At 35.8% G+C, this 18,212-nt stretch overlaps 1 protein-coding gene across 1 annotated transcript; it reads left to right on the forward strand.

Annotated features, from left to right (window-relative positions):
- The first annotated feature begins 401 nt into the window (after positions 1-401).
- Positions 402-17,217, forward strand: LOC123551864 (ADP-ribose glycohydrolase OARD1-like). The gene is made up of 4 exons (XM_045341100.2): positions 402-514; positions 7,613-7,682; positions 10,983-11,133; positions 16,769-17,217. Exons 2-4 carry the CDS (start codon positions 7,623-7,625, stop codon positions 17,041-17,043), a joined length of 486 nt encoding a protein of 161 aa, XP_045197035.2. The 5' UTR covers positions 402-514; positions 7,613-7,622; the 3' UTR covers positions 17,044-17,217.
- The last annotated feature ends 995 nt before the right edge of the window (positions 17,218-18,212 follow it).

Here is an 18,212-nt window from a genome sequence, read left to right on the forward strand (position 1 = left end):
CAATTTCTTAAGTTTCTTTTGGACTTACTGAAAATAACAACTTTGGTCTTACTGGCATTCACCTTCAAAACACCATTGTGTACAACAATCATACATAGCATTCAGAGCTTTTTGAAGCTCATAAAGACTCTCAGCTAAGACTACAGTGTCGTCGGCATAAAGTAATGCAAACATGGCGCTAAATATCACGTCGGTGTGATGTCAAATTATATCATTGTGATGATACATTTTGGTTTGGGTACATTTGACTATTATTTTAGCATGTGTAGCAGCTCTGTGAACATTTTCATTTTAATATGTAGAATCTATAGTGTTGAGTGATCACGTACTTCTTAATTGGTTGTATCTGACCTTATTGTGGAATATAGTAGTCAGTAACCGTCAAGAAATACTCTTCATGCAGGAGGTAAGCGCTATTAGTCAGCAAAATTGCGCGAAATTGTGACAGGCGTTGAAATGTAATGCCATTCGATTTTGTTAGTTCTTCGTGCAGAAAAAAATAAACTTAATCAGAGTAAGTTAATGTGACTTCATAGTCTTACTTGATTAAACAAAGAGCCGAGCTAACAGTCAGTTATTGATCAGTTGACAAGCCCGATTCGGCGTGAAAAAGGGAGCAACAAACACCGCCTTTTTTGTATTAATAATTCTGGCTACGTAAACGAGAAACGTTTTTTCCGAAAATGTCCTGTCCATTAAGTTGAAGAAATGGACAAACGAGGCGCAAACGCGCGAGATTGTCCATTCTTTCAACATATGGATGTTTGAGGCTTTCTCTGTTTAAGACCGTCCTTCACGAAAAACAATATTGTCGGATAACATAATGTTTCAATACTTGCCTCTTAAGGCAAAGAGACAAATTTGATTGTCTCGAGCTAAATATGGTATACCAAGTCAAATGGAATTTAAATTAGAGTTCAATAAATTATTATTGCAATATAAAGGTTTTTAAAAAACACTAATTTATATTTCAAAAGTGCGAGTTCTTGAAAGTTTTCTTTATATCTCTTGTTCTATTGAATGATTTGAAGTGCCTTACAAAAAGTAAAAATTTAACTTTGCCTTCAATTATGTATTAATAGTTGCCCATGCTTTTTACTATCAAAGTTTTTGCAGTTAACATAAAATCAAGTAAATGTAAATAAATAACGTCCAGGGAAGAACTTTAAAGTGTATGTATATGTAGATTTATATCGTTATTAGAACATCGTACATATCATGTAATACGAAATAATATTTTAATTTTATTAGAAAAAAAATTTCTCTATCACATGAAAATTTAATACTCGTTATACTCAAATCTAAAATCAAGGGTTAAAATAAATAGCAACCTATTGCAAGAAATTGTAACAGTTAACGTAGAATCAATTACGCTCAAATTTCTTGGTTATCTGCGAAACTGTGCATAAAATAATTAGGTGAAATGACGTTGATTCTTTTTTTGTAGTAGAAAGTGAAATTGCACATCTATCTGGTAGTACTGCAAAATTTCAGTTAGTATACCAAATTTAACTATTTTACATGAACCTGCATATCTTTAGATTAGTCTGCATGCATTTTAAAAAAGGAAAATTATGTGTTTATATCTCACTATCTTAAGACGGTTGTGAGCTATTGGCTCCAGTTTGGTTAATTTTTTAGGCCACTGTTTCTGTTAGGAACATCAGCCTCTTATTAACTGTGGACATACGCCATCATTTTCAAGTGATTTGCAAACATAGTCATCCATTGAAGTTCATGGCACCGTCGTATGAAATACATTTTTGCGAAGTCTTAAATTAGCAACTTTTCTCTTAAACATGTAAATGTTTGATTCTGCCAAACCGGGCTAAGGCGTGGCGAAGCTTGCACTTCCATACGTCAGAACCAGGCTCAATCAGAACCAAACCTGCACATTTGCGTTATGTCGTGTTAGGCCTGTGTTTCACTTTATTAATTTCATTTCCCTGGTCGATGTCCGGTCGGCGTCTCCGATTTGATAAAGTATTTTTGAAGGAATAGCTGGTATCTCAGTAACCACTGTGATTGAAATGAAACTTCATCACATATTTACTGGATAAATTTGACTTACACTGGCACGTTCCATAACTCTTTTCGTATAATTTTTTATTAAGGTTTTATATGTAAGCTGTATTTCAGAACTACTAATGGCAATTGGCTTGAAACTGCACGCACTTGTTCATCATGCGTATGATCTGACATGCATAACATATGTTCCATATCTACTTGCATTTTTACAAGTATGGCCCATTTTTTCGACTAAACATTTTGATTAATTTTTATGTATGGCAAGCTTATATCTCAGAACTACCACAAGGCATGGATTTGAAACCTGCACATTTGTCCATTGTCATAAGCTGAATCCTTTGTACAGGTTCAATAACCCTTTTTTGCAACTTACGAAGTATGCCCCTTTTCGACTTAAAATATTCATTCAGTTGACAAGGATTATGTAAAGTCAGCGTTGCTTAAATATCCGACAGCTCTTGTTTTTACATAACTTGCCGTTTTTACTATATTTGACTGAAATTGCCATACCATCCGTTATTCTGCATACATTATGCTTTTAGGATGTAACAAATAGTAACATTATTATCTTTCACAACGTATGCAGATGTACAAACTGAACATTCTGTAAGTTTTTCTTTTTGGCACACTGTTATTGATTTTCAAATTTGAATTGATACATTTTGGGGCGATTTAGTTAAGAGGTATACGTTCCTCTTCTGATTTTTTTATTGCAATAACAAGTTCTGTAGATTATACGTTGTATGTTTGAAATTTGCGTAACTTTTTCGAAGTTTTGTTAATGATTTCTATACCTTCTGCAACCGCACATGTAGTTACTAACCAGTCCATTATCAACCTTGTACTATTCATTTCTTAAAGTACCATGTAATTAAGAATGGAAGTTACAGGTTAAATGGAAGTAATTAAAATAATCGTGAAGTATAGAACGTTGTCGTACAATCTGTATATAGGACAAAACAACAGATTGCATTTTAATCCTGTGTTTTAAATTAACTAACTGTCGCTGTTTTTATTTTCTGATGGTCGCGTCCATTAAGTTATGGCGTAACCTCATTTGGTTAACTAACCAGTGTCAAACCGCAGCATCTTGCGCAAATCAAGTAAAAGCTACTGATGGTGTTTATGTTTTGTGGTGTTCTAGATTTTGACACAACTATATTAAAAGCCATAATGTTTCATTACTGAACATTTGCCATTACTAAAAAAGAAGAAAAGTTTGAAAGTCTAGAGGTCTAATTGGTTACCGGACCTCTAGGTAACCTGTACAGGGCTGTGTAGAGGTCCAATAATCAATATGAATACTGAAAACTGTATTTACAAAGAGGAGACTATATTTTATATTTCAAAATGGGAGATGATTTTAAAGTTTTCTCTTTTATTTTTCTTGTCGTTTTGAATACATTTAGTGCAAATAATTAGACATGAAAAAGTTGTCATTTGACGTTCAACATTTAATATTCTGGACATTTTACATTTTTACTATCAAAGCCTTTTTCGGCATAACATGGAAAATAAAAAATGTAAAATATCAATTAAAATGAACTTATAAAGTGATATGAGTTATGTCAGATCTTATATTTAGGACTAGAATACATTGTAAGTGACAGGAAACAAAGTATTTATAACTTTTTAATCCAGGGAAAAATATAGACACCGATGGTTATATTACTGAAAAATTGTTGAAAAAGACATTAAACCCGAACACACACACACACACACACACAGGGAAAAATATGATCGCAAATTCGATAAATAATTAATAGCAGTTTGTAAGTAGTAATCAGAAACTTTCATCAAATTCTTGTTTTTCTGGGGACTGATGCATTAAAATAATATAAGGTATTAGATGCGTAAAAGAGTACCTTCTTTTTGAAGAGTATTCAATTCCTACCATAAACCTACTTTTACTGCAATTCTCAGGTTCAAGCCCTACTGGGACCAAATTTTTTTTCTCCTTATTTTCCTTTTTTTTCTAGTAAGTTTTTACTTCTTTCAAGACTTATAATTGATTTATTGTACAAAAATGGAAAAAAAAAAAATTTGATAAGCGATTTCTTGCTGTTCAAAGTGAATTTACTACTTAAACAGAAGGGGTAGAGTTACACATCTTTAAAAATATTTAGTTACATGCAGTAAAAGTTCTCTATTTTGCTTTCACTCTTTAGATTACATATCGTGGAAGAAATTTAGGTAGCTTTTATGTCTGCCCCAAGGGTAGTTTTTAATGATTTATTTATTTAGGTTTTACTGCGAACCAGCACGGTATAGGTTATATGGCGCCAAACAGGACTACAAATTTTGGTTTCACATCTCATTTACATCTAAATAAAAACATGAAGTAAGCAAAATTCAAAACAGAAACACAGGATTCAACCTTAAATTTTTAATGATGAAGTTAGAGTTCTGTCTCATTAAATCTGTTTACTTGAGGCACCCTAGAAAAAATGATATTGACATTTTTATTTTGTGTTTTATAATTGTTTACCAATAGTTTGATGTTTCTTTTATTAAAATCAATGGTAAAATGTCAGATCTTGCAAACGTTGTGGATAGTGGCCATCACTTTGAAATTTGTCTCTACTTGAGCTTGAGGAGATACCATAAGTTATACAAAATTTATAAAAAACGGAACGGTAAAAGTTGTTTAAAAATTGCGAAACACAGTCACCTTTAAGAATATACCAAGCAAATGCCATCTTGTAAACATTACTATTAGACATCTAATACCTTAAGACATGGAATGTACATGAATCATTAAATTTGTTTTATTGCTCGAGTAAATGAATAACCGTGACTACTGGAAATTGCAGTTAAAATTTCATATTCAGTATGCCTCTAACCCGAGTGGGAGCAGCTAATTATATTTTGAATATTTACACACACTAAAAAAACGTTAAAAAATAAACAAACAAAAAAAACGGCAACTTATGACAACTTGTCATAACTAAATTAATTAAAAATTAACCAGTAATTACCTTTATACAGTAGTAATACAGTACATAATAGTACATGCATGTTGATTACCGGACCTCTAGACTCCAGGTCCCGGCGGGTTACTAGGGATTGACACAAACGGTGGTCCGATGACCCGAGGACAGTGTATTTTCAGGCAGACCAGTGAATCCTGAAAGATAACTGGTCCACCGGACAACAAAAAATTCATTGGTTGTCAATCTAAAATCAACAAAATTTGCTCACATTTGCAATATATAAAAGTAATTGCATTAAAAATAGAAAATTGGTTTTCCGAAAATACCCCCGATGTTTGAGACATGATGTAATACAATTGGCCAATGACTGGGCGTGATGACGATCTAATTTATTATCTCAGAGGAAACAATATCTTGTAACTTAATTCAGCAAATAACTCTATTATTGCAGAAAAGAACATTTCAAATTCAATATTAATTAAAAAGCTATTTTTTTTCCGATCTGTAACTACTTACTTTGGATTTTCGTAAATACTACTTTTACAATATTTAAAAAACCAAATTTACTTTGGATCGACGGTCCAACAAACGCTTGTACACAGTTGGTTTCACCACAATCATTCGGCGCTTTATGATCTAGACTGCTCGAAATAAAGTCATTGTATAGGTCCAGTAATGGGTTAGCATCGGAATAATTGTACACAAACCAGTCTTTGAGAGTTATTTCACATTGAAAGACATTGAAAGACCACTACAATTATAAAAACCATAGTGAAAGTTGTTATTTTGCAACAATGCTCTTCAATCGGAGGAGCGTGCGTTTAATTTGCGACATGCTTTGTCATGTTTATTTTGCGGCAGCATTAAAACAAATATACGGGACCCTTCCTCCGCGGCTTGTACATTTTTGGTTCCTTTTTTTTTGAGAGAGAGAGAAATAAAAAAAAGTTGGAGCGGCATAAAAAAGAGGGGGCGGGCGGGTATGATAATCTAGGAATTAATTTATTATGGCCTAACAGAGACACCTAATTTGCAATGAAGCCAAAATAGTTATGTGCTTCTATTTCTGTTTAGGTTATATTAAGATATGTTTTTTTAATAGGGAGGTTGATCATGACCAGCAGATGACCCTATTGATTTTGAGATCAGTAGATCAAAGGTCAAGGTCACAGTGACCCGGAACAGTTAAACCGTTTCTGGACGATAACTTGAGACCACTTGGGTCTAGAATCACGTACAAAACTTAATAGGGAGGTTGATCACGACCAACAGATGACTCCTATTGAATTTGAGGTCAGTAGGTCCAAGGCCAAGGTCACATTGACCCAGAACAGTAGACCTTTTTTCAGGGCTCCAGATAAGACGTGTATTAGCGTAAATTACACTTTGAAATAGTGCATATACGCATGTCTGATAATTTTTAAGCTAATATAAAAACGTATATGAAATTACAGAAACGCATGCAATGACTTTTTACTGGTGTAAACAAAATCTGAATTGTCAGGATGCTTTACGTAACAGAGCATGGTCAGCATTAATTCTCCCACATTGAACGTACACATGTATTGAATGGTACTGTATAAACCTAGGTTAAACTATATCATACAATATTTACAGTCACCCTATTCTTTTCCATTGAAAGTTATGGTGTTCATTTCATATGAACAGCAAAAGGAAAGGCGCGAAAATTACGTCACCACTGCTTAGTAATAACAGACCGCTGTTTTGACGACATCCGCGTATAGTAAGGGAGAACATTCCTTAGATGACGTCGCAGTTATTCCATCTGGTAAACAGAATGGCCAGGAAGCTGATTCTAATGTCAAATGCAACAAAATTAATGCAATTTATATTATTATCTTGTTTAGCATAGGATTGGCAAATTAAATATGATTTGCCGATCCTATTCTGTCATTCATTTCGCATGAACAGCGAAAAAGAATTATTTCGTTTCTTAACTCAATGCGTGTGTAAATCAAATAGTTGGGAATTAATATTGATAGTTCAGTAGTGTATTTATGTTGATTTAAAATATCAACTTCCGGTGCGGAGTAAACAACAAAAATGTCTATTTCTAAGAATGTAAAATAAAAACAAACACTACATATTCTTTAAACCAACACAAATGATCCCCAAAACATAGTTTCTTGTAAGTATATTGAATTATTCTATTGGATTCGATAGTGTGAAGCCAAAGCAAGTCAAGGGAGAAAAAGAAGCAAAAACTTGACTGTTGAATTGAAACTGAACTGTAAACAAATACATGACTTGTATGTTATAAAACCGACTTCTGTTGTTTTTTTTTCACATTTACAAATTTACAGAAGTAGAATTACTCCTAGTCAATTTCAGATTTTACCATTTTTAACTCATTCACAAAATTATGATGAGTAAATACTCATAGGCCAAAAAAATAATCTGGAGCTCTGTTTTTGCCTAATAACTAGAGAATGCAAATAGTTTCTGTTCCTTGTGCAGTTACTGAATGCATCAAGGGGGTCATTTTGTGTTCTACGAGCTCTTTATTCTTTATTTATGCCAATATTGGCTGAAACACACGATTATCGTATAAATATATAGCAGACACTACAAACAATACAAAATGTTTTACAGTTTGATTATTTTGGCACTGGAAAATGTTCTTTTTTCAGAGTATACAAGATGGCAACTGGTGGAGATGAGAATGGTAACAGTTTGGACAAAGATGGAGATGAACCTGTTGTATGTCACTTTTTAGAAACTTATTTGCAATATTTTACTACCTGTAAAATGGGTACAAGCCGGAGTTCATGAAATGTGTTTGACCGCTTGAAGTGTCTGGTAAAATTTCATTTGGTTTGGAAAGAAGCAGAAGTGTTACAATTGACAAGAATTTTTTTTGTTTTTTGTTTGTTTTTTTTTTAGCTGGCTTTGTTTTCGTGATCTCTGCAAACTAAATAAGAAGTACAGCTTTTGTTTTATCAATGACTTGGCATCTTGTTCCATGTAGGGGAAGCTTTGTGTTATTTTTTATCTCTTACTGTATTGAGCGGAAATGAAAAGACATAGTCTTAGTTCAGAGATACTAACTGATTAATAACTTCATGGATTTTGAAAAGTAGTTACAGCTATTGCACTCATTCATTCATTGAAGTCCTTGATCACCCCTATATGATTTAAGTTTTTGTATGTAAGTTAATAATTATGTAACCACTTGTGGGAATGGATTGAAACCACAGTTAGTCACTTTGCTGATCTAACATGCAAATTGCATAATTATGGTCTTACTCCTAACCTCCTACTTTTCCTACTTTTTTGTTTGCAAACCTCCAGTTTTTTCCTACTTTTTGGTGTCAGGACCTCCTATTTTCTCCTACTTTTTTGCAAGGCCAGGGTGGAAGGCCTGTTCTCCCTATGTGTTTATAGTAGATTAGTTTAAAAAATCTTCTTGTTTGAAACTGCTGGCCCAATTTTAAAAAAATTTCACACAAATGGTCCTTGCATGACCATCTACCAAGATTTTTAGATTATTCAGATTTGTTTAAAAACGTGGCCACCAGGAGGATTGGTCACATTTTCCTATATGTAACTTTATGCCGGTAGTGGAAACTTTAAAAACCTTTTTGTGTGAAACGCTGGCCCGGTTTTAAAATAATTTTACACAAATGGTCCTTGTGTGACCTTCTACCAACATTGTTCAGATTATTCCAATTCATTTTAAAACATGGCTGCCAGAGGGCGTGGTCACTTTTTCCTATATGTGTATATTAAAAACTGCTAGCCCCATTTTAAAATATTTTCACAAAATGGTCCGTCCTTGTGTGAGTGAGTCCTACCAAGATTTTTCAAATTATTTTGATTCATAAAAAACATGGCTGCCAGAGGGCATGGTCACTTCTCTCTATATGTAATTAAAACAGTATACAATAGAAATTTAAAAAATCTTCTTGTTTGAAACTGCTGCCCTATTTTAAAATAATTTCATACAAATAGTCTTTGTGTGACCTACAAAGAATTTTCAAATTATTCTGATTTGTCAAATAACATTGCCGCCAGAGGGCGTGGTTTCTTTTCCCTGTATGTATATAGTGGAAACTTCTAAAAATTTCTTTTATGAAACTGATGGCCCAATTTTAAAATAATTTCACACAAATGGTCTTTGTGTAACTCTAAACAAGATTGTTCAAATTAATATTTTGATTTGTCATAAAACATGGCCGCTAAGGGGAGTTGTCACATTTCTGTATGTATAAATATACTTGAAACTTAAAAAATGTTCTTGTCGGAAACAGCAGGCCCAATTTTAAAACAATGTTACACAAATGTTTCTTGGATAGTTGGCATGTGATAACAGGGTTTGACTGTCTACCATAATTGTTCAGATTATTGCCCCAGGTTCAGAAATAGTCATGCCCAATTATGTGACATATATGATAATTATAGGGTAATATAAAAGAAACTTTGCATATCTTCTTCTCTTAGAGCCTTGATATTTATATAAACTTAACACTGAACTTGTACCATACGTTACACAATTTACACACTTGAAATTGAAGCATTTTACACAGATGAACACTTTAGGGTCAATGACCCTCTTGTTTAATGAATAGTTAATATGTCTACCCCCACTGGGGAAGACATTGTTTTTGCCCTGTCCATCCTTCCGTCCATAACACTTCATTTCCGATCAATAACTGGAGAACCATTTGACCTAGAACCTTCAAACTTCATAGATTGGTAGGGCTTATGGAGTAGACGACCCCTATTGTTGTTGAGGTCACTCCATCAAAGGTCAAGGTCACAGGGGCCTGAACACGGAAAACCATTTCCGATCAATCAAACTTGAGAATCACTTGACCCAGAATGTTCAAACTTCATAGAATGATTGGTCATGCGGAGTAGATGACCCTGTTGAATTTGGGGTCATTCTATTAAAGGTCAAGGTCACAGGGGCCTGAACATGGAAAACCATTTTTGATCAGTAACTTGAGAACCACTTGACCCAGAATGTTGAAACTTCATAGGATGATTGGCCATGCAGAGTAGATGGCCCCTATTGATTTTGGGGTCATTCTAATAAAGGTCAAGGTCACAAGGGCCTGAACATGGAAAATCATTTCTAGTCAGTAACTTGAGAACCACTTGAGCCAGAATGTTGAAACTTCATAGGATGATTGGACATGCAGAGTAGATGACCCCTATTGATTTTGGGGTCACTCTATTAAAGGCCAAGGTCACAGCTAACATAACATGGAAATCCATTCCCAGTCAATAACTTGAGAATCACTTGATCCAGAATGTTGAAACTATGTAAATGAGATGTGGAACCAAAATTTGTAGTCCTGTTTGGTGCCATATAACCTATACTGTGTTGGTGCGCCATAAAACCCAAATGAAATAAATAAATATATTGTAGGCTGATAGGACTTACAGAGTAGATGACCCCTATTGTTTTTTGGGTCACACTGTTAAAGGTCAAGGTCGCATCGGACAGAACATGTAAATTCATTTCCAGTCAATAACTTGAGAACCCTTCAAATTTCATAAGGTGATTGGCCTTACAGAGTAGATGACCTCTATTGTTTCTAGGGTCACTCCATCAAAGGTCAAGGTCACAGGAGGCTGAACATAGAAAACTCTTTTCAATCAATAACTTGAGAACCACTTGACCCAGAATGTTGAAACTTAATAGGATGATTGGACATGCAGAGTAGATTACCCCTACTGATTTTGGGGTCACGCGATTAAAGGTCAAAGTCACAGGGGCCTGAACATGGAAAACCGTTTCCAATTCATAACTTGAGAACCACTAGGCCCAGAATGTTGAAACTTAGTGGGATGATTAGACATGCCAAGTAGATGATCCCTATTGCAGCCAACCATCAGTGTCTCTTTGACTTTCGCTCCTGTCCCCTACTGACTTCTTGCCTATACGACTAGGGGCATTGGGGGAGACATGCGCTTTTCTACAAAAGTATCTTCTAGTTATTAAGCTTTTCTGCCCTCAGACAGGTTTTGTTACTAATACAGCATTTTGTTCAGTTTTCAGTTATACACAAGAAAGGGGATTTATTTTCATGTGATGCATGTGAAAGTCTTGCACACTGTGTGAGTAAGGACCTCCGTATGGGCAAAGGCATAGCCACGCTCTTCAAACAGAAGTTTCAGGGTCTGTCAGATTTAAAGGCACAAGGTAAATTTTACATTTGTCAAATTGGACAAATTACAGGGGTATATTTCTACATTTTACTTTGACTCCAGATTCTGAGAAAATGAATTGTATCCATAGGGTTGGGAATTTTAGCAGTGGGTTTATCTAAAGGCTAATCAGTGTTAGCATGATGTCAGTATATTTAAAATCTGGTCGAGTCAGAAGATGTTTTGATTCAGAATTCTGGGATTTCGATACAAGCAAATAAGGAAAAGTGAAGAAAAATAGCACAGATAGATGAAAAGTATTTCCCTTAAAAATGAATGAAACCACAAAACTTTACTTACTATCACAAGTAATATTGTTCTTTTTGTACAAAATCTGATTACATATCAAAAGCAAAATGTTTACTTAAAAAGGTTTCAACGAAATTTCCTATGCTTCTTTATATTAAGAATCTGAACAGTATATTAATATATTGTCAGTATTTGCCAGTTGATATATCCATACAAAATTTTCAGATTATATAGATTAGGTCTTGTCCATCCATGCGTCTGTCTGAGCAACTTAAAAGAAAAAGTGTGTGTGTTCGGGTTTAACGTCTTTTTCAACAATTTTTATACGCCCGTTTAAAAAACGGGACGTATTATGGGAACGCCCCTGGCGGGCGGATGGGCGGGCGGCGTCCACAGACCTTGTCCGGAGCATATCTTCTACATGCATGAAGGGATTTTGATGAAACTTGGCACAGTTGTTCACCATCATGAGACGGAGTGTCATGCACAAGAACCAGGTCCCTAGGTCTAAGGTCAAGGTCACACTTAGAGGTCAAAGGTCAAATTCAAGTATGACTTTGTCCGGAGCATATCTTCTTCATGCATAGAGGGATTTTGATGAAAGTTGGCACAATTGTTTATCATCATGAGACGAAGTGTCATGCGCAAGAACCAGGTCCCAAGGTCTAAGGTCAAGGTCACACTTAGAGGTCAAAGGATTCAAGAATGAAAACTTTGTCCGGAGCATATCTTCCTCATGCATAGAGGGATTTTGATGAAAGTTGGCACAATTGTTCATCATCATGAGACGGAGTGTCATGCGCAAGAACCAGGTCCCTAGGTCTAAGGTCAAGGTCACACTTAGAGGCCAAAGGTCAGATACAAGAATGACTGTCCGAAGCATTTCTTCTTCATGCATAGAGGGATTTTGATGTAACTTGGCACAATTATACACCATCATGAGACGAAGTGTCATGCGCAGTTCCCTTATTTAGAATTACTGCCCTTTGTTGTTACTATAAATAGCTTATATTGTAACTTTTTCATTACTAGACGTAGGGAAAAATCGAGACCACTTTTCTGTAGTACAACATGCATGTTACATCCAATTTTGAGGTGTATTTTGACCAATCTCTACCTGGTAAGGATTTTTGTGTGGACTTACAATTGTTTTTTTTTTTTTTTTTTTTTTTTGAAGATTAACTTCCCTTAGTTGTTACTATAAATAACTTATATTGTAACTTTTTTATAATTGACCGTAGGGAAAAACCAAGACCACTTTTCTGTGGTACAACATAGTTGTTACTTTCTAATTTTAGGTGTATTTTAAGGTATCTCTACCTGGTAAGGAGTTTTTTTGTGGACTTAGAAAAACAAAAGAATTACAATGATTACTAAACAACCACAAAATTAAAATTCCATTTGCAAATACAGGTGCTAGAGTAAAGAAATTTGCTGTGACGGGCGTATATTGTGACATTCTGGCACTCTTGTTCAGTCATGTAAACGATGGTGTCTACTTGTAGCAGTGAGCACAGTGCCCAACTTTATATTGCTACCTCACTGGAATATCATGCCGTAGACACGTGGAAATATACCCAACCCAGTCACATTATACTGACACCGGGCTGACCAGTTCTAGCACTATCATCTTAATGCTGAGCGCCAAGCGAGGAAGCTACTAGTACCAATTTTTACGTCTTTGGTATGACGCGGCCGGGGATCGAACCCACGACCTTCCGCACTTGAAGCAGACGCTCTACCACTAGGCTACCGAGGCGGTTAAAAGAGGGCCATCTTACTGTGAAGGGAACAATAGCTTCAAACCATTAACAGTAGATTATAGGGCAAGGGTCTCCTATACAACAAAAGAAAATAACAAAAGAAATGGTCCCCTCCTTTATTTCTGTGGCACGCCCATCCGAAATGAAATGGGCTTGCACACCTCCATTTTTCATCTGTCTCCTCCCCTATTTCCAGAGTTCTGGCCCCTGAAATAGTCAAAAATGCAGATTTTCACCTTGTGACACACCTAGCTCAAGAAGTATTTCATATATGTTGCTGAAACCTTGCACGAGTCTTTATCGTGATATTAACTTGTGCACCTCCTATTTTCACCTGGCTCCGCTCCCTACTTCCAGAGTTATGGCCCCTGAAATAGTAAAAAATGCACATTTTCACCTTGTGACGCCCCTAGCTCAAAAAGCATTTAATATAAATTGCTGAAACCTTGCAGGAGTCTTTATCATGATATAAACTTGCGCACCCCCTATTTCCAAAGTTATGGCCCCTGAAATAGTCAAAAATGCACATTTTCACCTAATGCACAAGGCTTTATCATTGAGATTTTAGCGCTAATTACAGAGTTAAGGCCCTTGAAATAGCTAAAATAGTGGATTTTTAGTTCACCTGAGGTGAGTTATTGTGATTGCTCGATGTCCAGTGTTTGTCATCTGTCTGTCTATCTGTCTGTCATCTGTTAACATTTAGCATGTGTATGCTGTATTTTTCAATTGATCTTCATGAAATTTGGTCAGAATGATTGCCTTGATGAAATCTAGGTCGAGTTTGAATATAGGTCACCTGGGTCAAAAAGTAGGTCACTAGGTCAAATCAAAGAAAAAACTAGTGTATGCGATAGAAGCTGTATTTTTCAATTGATCTTCATAAAATTTGGTCAGAATGATTTCCTTGATGAAATCTAGGTCGAGTTTGAATATGGGTCTTCTTGGGTTAAAAAGTAGGTCACTAGGTCAAATCAAAGAAAAACAAGAGATCACAGAGTGATCTTGGTACCCACCATTGAGCCATTTTTGAATGTTCCAAATTTCAAGACTAGCTCAAGGTCAAAATCAAGGTCAAAGTTCATATCAGTACACAAAACTGTGCATGTGGTCCATGCATGTGGTCCAGGTCCATGCATGTGGTCCAAATTTGAAAGCTGTAGCTTGAGAAATGTGAAAGTAGGTCACTAGATCAATTTCAGGGTCAAAGTTCATTTTGGTACACAAGACTATGCATGTGCTTCAAATTTGAAGGCTGTAGCTTGAGAAATGTGAAAGTAGGTACTAGGTAAAAATCAAGGTCAAATTTCAATTCAGAACATGAAACTATCCAAGTGGTCCAAATTTGAAGCATGTAGCTTCAGAAATGTGAAAGTAGGTCACTAGGTCAATCTCAAGGTCAAAGTACATTTCGATACATAAAACTATGCATGTGGCCAAAATTTGAAGGCTGTAGCTTGAGAAATGTAAAAGTAGGTCACTAGGTCAAAATCAAGGTCAATTTCATTTCGGAACACAAAATTATGCATGTGGTCCAAATTTGAAGCCTGTACCTTTAAAAATGTGAAAGTAGGTCACTAGGTCAATGTCAAGGTCAAAGTTTGTTTCGGTACACAAACCTATGCATGTGGTCCAAATTTGAAGGCTGTAGCTACAGAAATGTGAAAGTAGGTCACTAGGTCAAGATCAAGGTCAACTCATGTCAAGGTTCATCTTGCCACTCAAAACTATACAAGTGGTCCAAATTTGAATGTTGTAGGTTATGGACAATAAGATTATAAAAGTTTTTTCCTATATAAGTCTATATGAACCATGTGACCCCCAGGGCGGGGCCATATTTGACCCTAGGGTGATAATTTGAACAAATTTGGTAGAGAACCACTAGATGATGCTACATTACAAATATGAAAGCTCTAGGCTTTTGTGGTTTGGACAAGAAGATTTTCAAAGTTTTTCCATATATAAGTCTATGTGAACCATGTGACCCCCAGGGCGGGGTCCTATTTGACCCTAGGGGAATAATTTGAACAATCTTAATAAAGGACCACTAGATGATGTCACATACAAAATATCAAAGGCCTAGGGCCTGTAGTTTTGGACAAGAAGTATTTCAAAGTTTTTCCCTTTATAAATCTATGTAAATTATAAAAAGAAACAAAGGGTCGTAACTCATTCAAAAATTGTGGAACCAGTCTGATTTTCAGGGGGACACAGCTAGGGTACCAATACATCATTCTGACAAAGTTTGGTCAAAATCCCCCCGTAGTTCTGAAGAGATGCGATAACGAGAAAATGTTAACAGATGGACCACGGACGCAGAGTGATTTGAATAGCGATTGAGGTTGTATTTTTCAATTGATCTTCATGAAATTTGGTCAGAATGATTGCCTTGATGAAATCTAGATCAAGTTTGAATATGGGTCATCTGGGGTCAAAAACTAGGTCACTAGGTCATATCAAAGGAAATACTTGTTTAAACTCAAGAGACCACATTTTTGGTCCAATCCTAATGAAAATTGGCCAGAATATTTGTTTCCATGAAATCACTAGGTCAAACATGTTACACTGTTTTGGTGTGTTTCTCAGGTGAGGGACCTAGGGCCATCTTGGCCCTCTTGTTTGTTTTTGATGCTCATAGCTCAAAAAGTATATGGCCTAGAATAATGAATCCTTTATATAAAATGTTTGTTGAGGCTATACCCCCTTAAGCCTGCAAACATTTGAATTATTGCCCCTTATTTGTGACAAGTTTACCAGTGGGGGCACACTCTGTCCTACAGACACATTCTGGTTTTCAACTGGGACTATCATTACCAGCAGGTGGTGATAAAAACAGGGGCCTGAACAACATTTATTACAAGTTCACAAGGGACATTGGATGCAACTTCAAATTAGAAAATGCATCCTACTCTTGTAATACAGTAAACCTCACTTACAAGGAACTCGGATATAAGGAACACTCTGTTTTAAGGAACAATTTTCAATGTCCTGATCTAATTCCTTCTTTATTCAATGTAAAAATCCTCAGTTAAAGGGAACTCGGTTATAAGGAACACTTTTTCCAGCCCCAAAGTACGAAATTCAATGGGAAACCCCTGGGTTATAGTGAACAAACATAAAGATTAAAAATTAATGAAAACCGGAAATAAACAGGAGAATCTCTCAAGAAAAAAACGGTACTAGACCTGCAACTTTCTCACATAAAGATTCATGGTCGGCCCGGAGTGTGAACACATATCCCTTTTCAAACGTCTGTAAAATAGTGTTCGCTATAAAAGTTGTGTTCGTTATACAAACCTCGGTTATAAGGAACAATTTTTAGAGGTCCCAAGGTGTTCTTTATAAGCGAGGTTTACTGTAGGGTGATTGTTTGCGATACTGTTCTAACCTAATGATACTGTCTAAGCTATGTTTTCTTACAGTTGAAACGCAGTATCTTGAATTCCAAGGCTTGGGATCGAACAGTTTACTTCGAGATAACCAAAATTCGAATTGAAATGATATTTTGTGCACGTGTTTTCGGGACAGGACTTGAAAATGTCTTTGAGATAGCTGGAATTTTAAGATAAGCGAGTCCATGATTCAACTATATTTCATCCTATATTTTTGTTATTACAGCTAAAGATGTAGGTGATGTAGCTGTTTTAAAGCGAGATGGGAGATTTATTTACTACCTCATCACAAAACCACAATACTTTAATAAACCGACTTACAAGACCTTGGAGCAGAGCTTGCAAGCGATGAAAGCTCACTGCGTAGAGAATGATGTTAAAGCTGTAAGTATGCCGAGGATTGGTTGTGGACTTGATAAACTCGTGTGGCCAAAAGTGGAAGAAATTCTGAAGAAATTATTCCAAGACAGTGATATTGTGATCACTGTTTATAGCTTTTAGATGTACTTGTGTTTTCCAAGGGCATCATTTAAGGCCATACCAATTTGTGAATAGAGTTCCCTTGGCAACAGGAAACATCAACCTAGAAAATTAGACAAATTGTTGTAGATTGGACATGTTTTAAGGTTCATTATCATCATTTCTTTCCTTTCATATCAAAGGGGTAAAAGTCTACCATCTTGTTTTGTTTTGATTTTTCATATGTATACATATTGTTGTTTTTTGCCCCCGAAGGGGTCATATTAAAATTGCACTGTGCGTATGTGTAAATTCTTGTCCGGGCTGTAACTCTGCCGTCCATATAGGGATTTTGAAATAACATGGCATAAATGTTCACCATAATGAGACAGTATGTCTTGTGAAGGACACAGACCCGTAGCTCCAAGGTCAAGGTCACACTTGGAGGTCAAATGTTAAAACGGTCTGTTTCGTGTCCGGTCCATAACTCTGCCGTATTTGGAGGGATTTTATAATCCCTTGGCATAAATGTTCACTATAATGAGACGACATGTCTTTGCAAAAACCAGACCCCTAACTCCAAGGTCAAGGTCACACATAGAGGTCAAAGGTTAACAGGGTCTGTTTCGTGTCCGGTCCATAACTCTGCCGTTCATCAAGGAATTTTGAAATTACTTGGCATAATGCTCCCTATATTGAGACAACGTGTCATGTGCAAGATCCAGACCTCTAGCTCTAAGGTCAAGGTTACACTTGGAGGTTAAAGGTTAACATGGTCTGTTTCTTGTCCGGCCCATAACTGCCATTGATGCAGGGATTTTAAAATTACTTGGCATAAATGCTCGGGGGCATTTGTCACTAACAGTCACAGCTCTTGTTTCGTTTTGTTTTGTTGTTTTGAGGTAGAAACTACTGTAGATTTAACTAAGGATGATGAGGCATGAATATCTGTATTTGAAATGTTTTGTTCTGGGCAACAAAACATGTACATTTTGTAATTATTGTTTTAAACTGTTATACTGTAAGTGTATTGATATTAGCGGAGTACTAATTTTCGCACTATTACCGGGATCAGGCATACCCTAATTCATGTCGAGCGCTAATATTAGACTGAAATGAAAGGCTTTCCTAGTAAAAAAGTAACATTTATCGTATTGAAAATACTGTAATTACAATGCAACAGAACACAGAGAAATACGTATTTATTATGT

The sequence above is a fragment of the Mercenaria mercenaria genome, chromosome 4 (genome assembly GCF_021730395.1).
Source record: "Mercenaria mercenaria strain notata chromosome 4, MADL_Memer_1, whole genome shotgun sequence".
Taxonomy (NCBI): domain Eukaryota; kingdom Metazoa; phylum Mollusca; class Bivalvia; order Venerida; family Veneridae; genus Mercenaria; species Mercenaria mercenaria.

Excerpts from the sequence above, each read along its gene's own strand:
- LOC123551864 (XM_045341100.2), top strand. The coding sequence starts at position 7,623 with ATGGCAACTGGTGGAGATGAGAATGGTAACAGTTTGGACAAAGATGGA. Across the intron at positions 7,683-10,982 it reads AAGATGGAGATGAACCTGTT|TTTTCAGTTATACACAAGAA; the intron begins GTATGTCACTTT and ends CATTTTGTTCAG. Across the intron at positions 11,134-16,768 it reads GTCAGATTTAAAGGCACAAG|CTAAAGATGTAGGTGATGTA; the intron begins GTAAATTTTACA and ends TTGTTATTACAG.